Source organism: Carassius auratus, unplaced genomic scaffold (genome assembly GCF_003368295.1).
Source record: "Carassius auratus strain Wakin unplaced genomic scaffold, ASM336829v1 scaf_tig00005214, whole genome shotgun sequence".
Taxonomy (NCBI): domain Eukaryota; kingdom Metazoa; phylum Chordata; class Actinopteri; order Cypriniformes; family Cyprinidae; genus Carassius; species Carassius auratus.
The window spans coordinates 1910186-1919820 of record NW_020523638.1 but is presented as its reverse complement, the minus strand read 5'-3'; the positions used below and the strand labels follow the sequence as shown (position 1 = coordinate 1919820).

The 9635-nt window shown below is 37.2% G+C and overlaps 1 protein-coding gene across 1 annotated transcript in view; it reads right to left on the bottom strand.

Annotated features, from left to right (window-relative positions):
• Positions 1-962: 962 nt before the first annotated feature.
• The window catches only part of LOC113070745 (solute carrier family 15 member 4-like), a 45018-nt gene continuing 36345 nt past the window's right edge, over positions 963-9635 (bottom strand). Inside the window, exon 9 of the mRNA XM_026244166.1 lies at positions 963-2819. Coding sequence (XP_026099951.1) covers positions 2668-2819 — 152 coding nt within the window. The 3' untranslated portion in view covers positions 963-2667. The remainder of the gene's footprint in view (positions 2820-9635) is intronic.

Below are 9635 nucleotides of genomic sequence, written 5' to 3'. Positions count from 1 at the left end.
TTAAACTCAGCACTGACCTTTTCTATTTTCTAGCAGTACACAAAACTTAAATATATACTATTAATAAGAGAATCCTGATTCTGTCTTCTTTACTCCACACAATATTGAAACCTGATTTATTTGCATTTCATGTTACGTCACAAATAAATGAGAAACTTGTTTACATTAAATGTACTCTTCAGAGCTAAATTAGAATTAAAAGGTATAGTTCAAAAAAGACATTTGTCAATTTTGATGCAGTATGAAGCGATATTTGCAAATATCAACATAGGGTTCATGTTAGATAAATCTAAACCTTTTTTTAATGAGGCATAGCCTATCAGCCTCTCTTACAAGAGTCGTGGAAACACTGAGAAAGGTTAACACTCTCATAATCCATCCATAATTCATACATTGTGCTTACTCCTGATGCTCTTCAGCTTTTTTAAATAGAGCATAACACTGTAAAAAAAAAAATGTGGAGGCGGTAGAAATATATAGGCTGTGTCAACAGTCTCAGTCAGAGAGAGAGAGAGGAAGAAAAAGAGCTCAAACAGTTCATGATGGTCACACTCCTTAGAAACCACTCGTCAGTCTAGATATGCTTGCCTGAAAAGCCACGATGTTCTGATTTATGCTCATCTGATGAAATCAGACAAAAGCATATAGGCTAGGAATATGTGAGAGCTGTAATAAATGGGACACTCGTATTGAAACTGTTTTCTCAGACACAAACACTTGAGGTCAGATGCATTTTATTGAACAAAAACAAACCATTTCATTTTAAACAACAAAAAAAAAAAAACATGAAAAAAATTGCAATGTATGTTTTCACAGCACAAACTCAAACTGCATTTTAGAAATTGTCACATTTCATGATATCAGACTCTTTGAGGAAGACAAAATTATTTTACTTATTTAAAAAGCTTTAAATCAGCATTTGAATGTGCCCAGGTAAAATGAATGATGCCCTTTCCTCATAATAGGTGTTTTTTTCTTTTTATTTCAACATTTTTGATCAGATTCAAACTGTTCTAGAGTCATGTGGAGCGACTCTGGCATTGAAGGCATAAGGTGTAACTGCTGAAAAAGTCCAAAGCAAACCACAGGAACTGCCCGTGCATGAAAACACATAAAAAGAACCAGCACAGAAGCATAAAGGGAGTGTTGTTACTGTTTTGTTGAGCCTGTGGTCAAAGCAAATACAGCAGACTTAATTTATTAGCTGGCAAATACAGCAGCAAAAAGGGTTGTCATTGCAAAATTTGCATGAAAATTACATCAAGCAAGACGCCCTTTTACAGCATGATGACATTATGAAGCTGATGTATACATTTTTATAGGATGTATCATAAGCCTGCATGAAAAATTCATGATTCTATATACTCAATTATAAACGTGCTATTTTTCACTAGAGATTAGTGCTAATGTAATTTCACTACCTCATTCAGATACAAATATGAGCTTAAGGTTTGTTGTTCATCCAAAATCCTTATACGAATCTAGAAAGATCATGAATCATTACAAACAAGACGCAGGTTTTTTCAAAGGTAACACTATTCATATTCAGATATTCCTGCTGTAAAGACGTCAGCTGAGCTGTGTGTGTGCTTCATGATATCAGCACTTCTTGCGCAAAGTCATTATTTCTCAGGTACACTCGTATCACAACCACTATAAAGAGCAATGCACTGCTTGGCCTTACCACTTATGATCAAAATCATTAAAACAAGTTAGAAGTAATCTAATACCTGATAAATATCTAAAAGCGACAAACACTTGTAATGCCACAGGTTTAGTACCAAAGTTATAAATGTAATAAAATGTTAAGGACACAACTAAATGTGAAAAATAAAATAAAATTGTTCAAGTCTTCTGCACTGAAGTTTTTATCAGCTACTTCACTGATGTTTATAAAAGACTGTACAGGCTGGCTCCCACCTGAAATGAGTAGCCCACCATATTTGCCCTTTTGGACATCAGCCAATTAGCATCAATAGTGTAACAAATTAAAATGTATTTCAAATTTAAAATAAAGTGGCCAAAGAAACACAATACAGTCCAAACAGTGCCTGGACTAAAGGAAAGGGTGGAAAAAAGTTTCAAAAGTATTGTTAAATTGTGTTTTAAAAAATACAAATGTACCAAAAAAAAAACATGCGAAAAGACACAATTTTAAATAAAGCTGAACAGGAGTATTTTCTTACCCTGTTGAGCATAAACTACAAAAATAAAGGGTTTAATAAATATTTAATTTAAACCAATAAGTTGTAAACTCATAGTAAACCATTTAAAAACCTTCAATTTATAAGCAAGTAAAAATCTTGACATAGTCAAACCAACAAAAATCCTACATTTTGAACAAGTGTTGCCCAAAGTATATACTACAATAAAGCATTATATAATCCAGTTCAGTGATGGAGTGGACAAACCTCATTTCCAACCATTTCACATGATAATGTTTTTTTAAGCTTATTATTATTTTCTTTTCTTTTTTTAAATTGTCTTTGCCTGTTAAAAATGGCAAGAGAATGGCCAGTTCCAGTAAACGGGGTTTCAAGTTTTGAATCAAATAGTTTAAAACCTAATTCTTGAAATACTACGAGGTTTAATATTTGGAAGATGATTTGGTGGCTGAGGAATGAAGGTGATCGTACGGCTGTGGAAAGCTGGTGAGGATGATGGGGGTCATGATTTGGTCAGAGACCCCCTGTGGCTCACTGCTCTGGGCTTCTGCTTGTCATACTTCACAGACACAATGAGGAAGACGAGGAGTGTGACTCCCTGAATGGCAGCCAGGAGGAAGAAATAGTAATTCAGTGTGCACTCGTTGATGTTACCTACAGAGAGAGAGGGGGGGGGGGGGAGTGAGAAAAAAAGGTGAATTTCACAATACCCCAATTTCAGTAGAGGATAACAACCTCAGACATGATTTGGAGCACAGAGTTCACGCAACCTCTGTATACTGGTTGAAACAGAATTTGAGTATTGTTTCTTCAGAAGCAGGTCTCACATTTTTATATGTTGTAATTTAAAAATAAAAAAACAAACCATCAAAACAAGCCATGGTGATATTTAATATATCATATTTTTTTCTAGAATTATGATAACTGCAATGTATAAACAAATATATCCTTAAATCTGGACCTTCTGTTCATTTTAATCAGTTACTATTCCAGAATAGAAGAAATTTGACACTTTTCCTGAAAAAAAAAAAAAAAAAAAAGCTTGGTAATACATATTATTTTTCTTAAACTGATACTTCTTAACATTCTTCCTTTGTTCACTTGATCAGTGGAGAGATTTCTGCTCAGTTCTAAAGGCGTGTGTACAGGTAGATGAAGAGAAGCTGACCATCTGTGTGTACATGCTGCATTCATATGTCAAAAGAAAGCAAAAAGCGTATGTTTGAGCTTGTTGGATCCCCGAAGGCGACAGAGCGAACAGGCAATCTGCTGTCTTCATACTACCCTACAGCTGCAAGGAGCTTTAACTGATAGCATGTCTGTCCGCACTGCTTGTAAGCATCCACTGCAACCTGCAAGTCCATCTGACTCCGGCTCATTCAAGAGGAACCTAAACAAGCATTCCTTCTCCATTCAATCTCTCCTTCATTTCCCATCTCTATTTAATTCTTGCCAGCAGATAGAGGGTTTACATCAATACTTAGAGAGGAACCATAAACAAAAAGCCGCATCTTCACAGGATGAAGGAAGAGCCTATAATTTACCATCTTGGGAGCTTAAGTGAAGCACACTCGCTCTGATTCTGCTGGCATTACAGACTCTGAGCCCTTGGGCTGAACTAACTCTCCTGTTGTTTAAGCCTCTGACTCCTCAGGGCCATTATAGTCCTACATGATGACTGTGTGTAGTATTAAATTTAACCCTCTACTTACATTAAATTCAGTACGCAAACACACAGAATTGGCTCAGAAATGTGTCCAGTATTATGAACCTCTCTGAGCCTCTCTCTCTCTCTCTCTCTTTCACTCTCTCTCTCTCTTTCACTCTCTATCTCTCTCTTTCACTCTCTTTCACTCTCTATCTCTCTCTCTCTCTTTCACTCTCTCTGGGCTGAGGAAAAAGCTGCTTAACACTTCTGATCTGTTGGTGGTCAAACCTCCAGGGTTGAGGGCCATCAAAGAGAAACTCTTAATAAGTAGTTCAGGGAAGGGACTGTCAACTCTCGGGAGTGTTTCAGACCGGCTAAAGCAGGGCCCTGTAGTGCTTCTTAGAAATACCTATCACAACGTCTACAAACGTATATCTGCATGAATGCATTAGCATTTAAATAGATGTATTCACATGTCCACTTCTTGCCGAAATAGGGTCGCTGATTAGAACAAGGTATTACACTTTAGAGAGGATTCTACTTCAGTTTGAAGATGTCATTAGATGAAGAAAAAGATATAGCACATTTTCGTAGCAACTGATTGGAGGAAAGAAAGATTAGAAAGATCTGCTGACCCACAGCTGAACCTTTGAGGAACATCATGAGCAATTCCGTGAAATACAATTATGCACGGCCTCAAAGAACACATCTCAAGCAGTTCTTATCTTCTGCCAGATGAGACAGTTGAAGACATGAAAGCATTGATTCAGTACAGTATTGAGATGCGATGCATTCCTGTCAACATTTAATTAAACATTATGTGTAGAATGAGGGCTGAGAGATTTCAGACGCACACAGAGGTCTCATCCTTGAAACCAAAGCAAAGATTTGAGTAATGTGGAACTGTAAAGTAGGGGTGTCCTATTCTGCTTCTGGAAGGCCACTTTCCAGCAGAGTTTAGCTCCAACCCTAATCAAACTTCACCTGCATGCCACAATGATCTTGAGTTCTATGAAGGAGCTCTGGAAAGATTTAAGGATTTAGTGACAAAAAGGGCCAGGGCCAGGCCTGGGACGTTTTGTTTTTTGCACTTGTTTTAGTTTTCATTTGGAAATTAAAGTTTACATTGTCTAACCAAAAATCAACCTTATTTTCATTAAAGGATTACTCCACCCAAAAATGAAATGTTTTATATTAATCACTTACCCCAATGTTGTTCCAAACCCGTAAAAGCGGTGGAGTAACACTTGATTACAGTTGATTTATTATTTATACATTGGTTGGACAATGTAAACTTTAATTTCCAAATGAAAACTAAAACCAAGTGCACAAAACATAAAACTTCCCAGGCCTGGCCCTTTTTGTCACTTAATTTCTTAAATCCTTCCAGAGCTCTGGAAAAACTTCCAGACACTAAAACCTCCTCAGACCCCAGAGGGTTTAAGTTGAGCTGGTTTCTACCTCCTCTTTCCCGTATCTACAAGCCATGTTACAGGAGGCCTTCCAGAAGCATGATCTGGCATCTTTGCCACAGAGTGTCCATCCAGTCTTTCAAAGATTTTGAATATGAATTTGTAAAGTTTAGTTTGAAAGCATCAGTTAGCACAGAGCCATGGCCCTGCAGTTACTGCTAATGTTGATTCACACAGATATAAATCCAAGCATACCCTATCCCATTCCTGTCTCTCAGTCTCCAATAATTTCCTTTCTCTTCTTCACTGTCTCCATCCAATAAAAGTGGCAAGCCATGTTATGGCTACAGGAACCTCCTGATCAATTTCTCTGCTGCTTTAATATACTCTGTAACAGCAGTCGCTCCCCAATGACAACAAGTGTTACAAGCAGGTGGACAGTTTGACTGAGAGAGCAATAGAGCTCGGGATCTTTCTGCCCTCTAGCAAGGAGAAAAAAATGCCCCTGTCTGTGAAAAATGCTGCAGTTACAATACCCACATGCCAGAGAAGAAACCAACAATCAATACCCTTAAATGGTCCCAATTCATGCCACAGGCTACTCCAACTCTGCTCAAAATAAGAAAAGTAAAATAAAATATGGTGTGCTATTGTTTTGAGTTTGTTTCCCCCATCCCTGGTGTTGTGCGTTGGCGGGTGACGTGGCTTTTCCTCCTATGCTTCTGGGAGGTGACATGATTTAACAGCAGCGGTTGGCAGGATGTGGAGGTGCTGGTCACCTCCCCGAAAGGCAAGACTGTAAAGAATACTCAGTCAAGGGACAGAGTGGGAGATATATCACGACGACACGCTCTGGGAAGATTGGTTACGCTTCCCCTTTAGGAAAGTGGCAGCTGTCGCAGATTTGGCTGCGTTTGGGCAGTAATGGAAAAATAAACATTACTGGAGCCCAACTGCATGCTCCTGATGTGAATCTCAAGCAGGAAAAACAGTAAGCAATATAAGGCTCAAAGAAATCAGTAGGTAACAAAAAGTAGATTTTTCACAAAAAAAAATAATGGATACATTATTACATTAACACCATACATGTAATCCTTAAAAGTTGATGACTTATTTTATAACAATAGTTTGAGAGGAGGTAACTTTTGACTGGTGCATGAATTTTCCATCTGTTATATTGTAGCCCCCATAGGTAGATCTATAATTTGCTTTCCATTGTTACAGGCCACATGCCCTCATTTCACGTTACATTGCACATTTAGTCTAATATGGCAGCTACACAAAGATAACAGCAGACACCTGGCAGTCTCACTCTACAAGAGCTGGCAACTGTATTTGTCTTGCTGCAAGCCCTCTGGAGTCCAGCAGAGACTGGCCAGCACACACAGACAGACACGCACCGCACTTGACCTGAGAGTTCAGGTAGTGTCTGCCATGCTTCCTCACTCCTGCTGAATAATACATACTGCACAAGTAAAACAATGTGCTCAGCAGGGAAGAGGAAGTGTGTCTGCTGATCAATACAAACACATTGCTACACAGCAGACTGAGGGGACAGATATTGGTTTAATTAACGCTCAGGCAAGGTTAGCGACAGGAGGACAGAAAGGAAAGAGTCATTAGAAATTGTGATTTTAACTTTCTAGTTTTAGAAACTTTAAACGATTTGAACTCTTCTAGTATTTTAAAGGTCCAATCATCCAAAAATGAACGCTCCCATCATTTACTCTCCCTTTTTTACGTGTTATTTTCATTCTGTTTGACGGTCTATGAGGAAAACAACAAAGAAATGTAATGTTCATGCTGCGGTAGCATTTGGACCAATCAGACGCACAACTATTTGTTATATTTAACAAATAATATCTAACACCCCTCATCTAACCAAAGGGTCTATGTACCCTTCCCCCAGAATGCAACTATCGCCTCAAAAAAGAGGCAGAACAGGCCTCTGGTTCCTTAGCAACCACAGGCACACTATCTGATAACACTAGGTTTGTGGCTCCCAGGAATGTAGCAAAGCACTCTAAACCATAGTCTCTCAAAAACAGGCACATAACGCTCATAAAAAAACCTAAAGATTCTTCTCTTGAACCCCTCAATCTAATTTATATGAAAACACCATACTAGAGACAAAGAGCTGTAAAACTTCCCTCCAAAAGTTACCATTCCTCATTGGCTCAATCAAATCCTGAGGGTGTGACATCATCCCCCTATATAAATCACTGATCACCATATCAGGGCAGTTCTTTAATTAGATTCAGGAATTCCAGGAGAAGATGCTGAGCTAAAAGCCTTAAAAACCACCCTTAGCCTTGACTTTCCATTCATCAAGATCCTCTGATTTGAACTGAAGTCCCCATCAATTCACTTCAGCAGAGACCAACTGTGCATCAGGACTTTTCTTCAAACAGGGCGAGACGTTCAAGAATCAAACTTAGTCTTATTAATTGATACATTAAGTATCATATGCACCTTTTGATAATGTAACTTTGTTTTTATTTTTCTTCTCTTTACTGCTTAAGCTTTAACCCATTTTCCTATGCCAACACACAACTGCATGTGTGTGTATGTGTGTGTGTGTGTGTGCATGTTAGACTTAAGTGTTTAGGCAGTTAATAAAGTCTTACTTGTGTCACATTTGAGGTTGTTCATTGCTTGCTCATAACTGAAGTCCCCAATCATGCAGATTTTAGACATGCCCTGAGTAGTATTGTAAAGAAAGAACGTTTTTTTCCTTAAGCAGAAAATTATTGTTCTTATAATTGAAAGACAGTTGACACTGAGAGGTCAAGTTAATACTTACAGCAGATCTAAATATTTATAATTAAATCATAACTAATTATGAATGATTATTCATATTTCCCCTTTTAAGCTGATTCACTACACAGCATTTTTCCACATAATAAGAGTTAAATTACCCATACCCATCCTCTGTGGTGCACACAGAAATACTCTTAAAGGAGGAAATACCACACAGATTATAAATCCTAGATTAATGCAAACAGCAAACATATTCATTAGTCTATAAAGTCCATTTTTTGTCACAGTGATGGAAGTGCTATAGCTTTGTTGTGGTTTGTCTTAATTTATTTCTCAATGCTGTCGCTGGCCACACATTCTTCATTAGAGACACAACAGGCTGCCAAACACTTGCAGAGATTCCAATTATGTCCACAAAAGACAAAACAAGAGCTGCCCATAACAGACATTAACTGGCCTCATAAATGTTTGGCAGACTAAGAGAGAAATGCGGAAACTGAAAAAGTGCAGAGAAGACGACACTGGAGAAGACAAAGACAACAAGATACTTACATTTTACTATACATTTTCAGTTTAAATCCATAGTTTTTTTGTTTTTTTTTTATGCAAAACCAATTTCAATGCAAAACTTTGAAAATATGTATATTCTATTTAATATATATTAATAATAAGAGTAATTTTGTCATTCAGTCTGAGTCTCTTAAATGCTGACCAAAGCTGCAAAAACAGTAATATTGCAAAATATTTTTTAATGACATTTCATTTTCATTTGAATACATTTTAAAATGTAATTTATTCCTGTGATGGCAAAGCTGAATTTTCAGCAGCCACTTTTTTGATAGATATGTCTCTTTGTATGCAAATATGCAGGGAGACAGACAGAGGTCAGAAAAGTCTTTCCTATCGATACACAGGAATGTGCCCTAACAAATAAGCATGATGCTCAGATCACAAAAGCTCTTTCCCCTCTTAGCTCTATCTGTGTGTGCCAATCCCAACCACAATATTTCAGTGTTCCTCGTCCCGATGCCTTGGCGGCTTTTCTACAGGAGATTACACAAGTCAGCACACAGAGTTCAATGACATTTGTCAGGATCTGTAAACAGAGATGTTCATATTTAATTACCCCCTTGTCTAGGGGGATTTCTGGAAGCAACAGTGTCAACACCAAGAATAAATGGTATATACATATATATATATATATATATATATTAGCATGAGTTATGAAGGATAATGTGACAATAAAGATTAGACTGGAGTAATGGCTGCTGAAAACCCACATCTTCCATCACAGGAATTAATTTAATTTTGAAATATATTAAATTAAAAACATTTCATTTAAATTGAAATAATATTCACAATACTGTGTTTTTACTATATTTTCAAATAAATAAATGCAGCTTTTTTCTATATATATAAAAGAATAAGAATAATACCAAACTTTTGTATGGTAGTTTTCATGTTCTAAATGACTCGAGGCTAGGTACAGAATAAAGCTGACACCAACATGTTTCACTATTATCTCCTTGTTCTGACTCAAATTCCTTTGTCTGCACTCCTTTAAAAAAAACACTTTTCTTTTCTTTTGTCATATTCAGTGAACAGACTCTCTTCTTTCCTGAGACTCTTGACCTCGATTAAAACATTGAC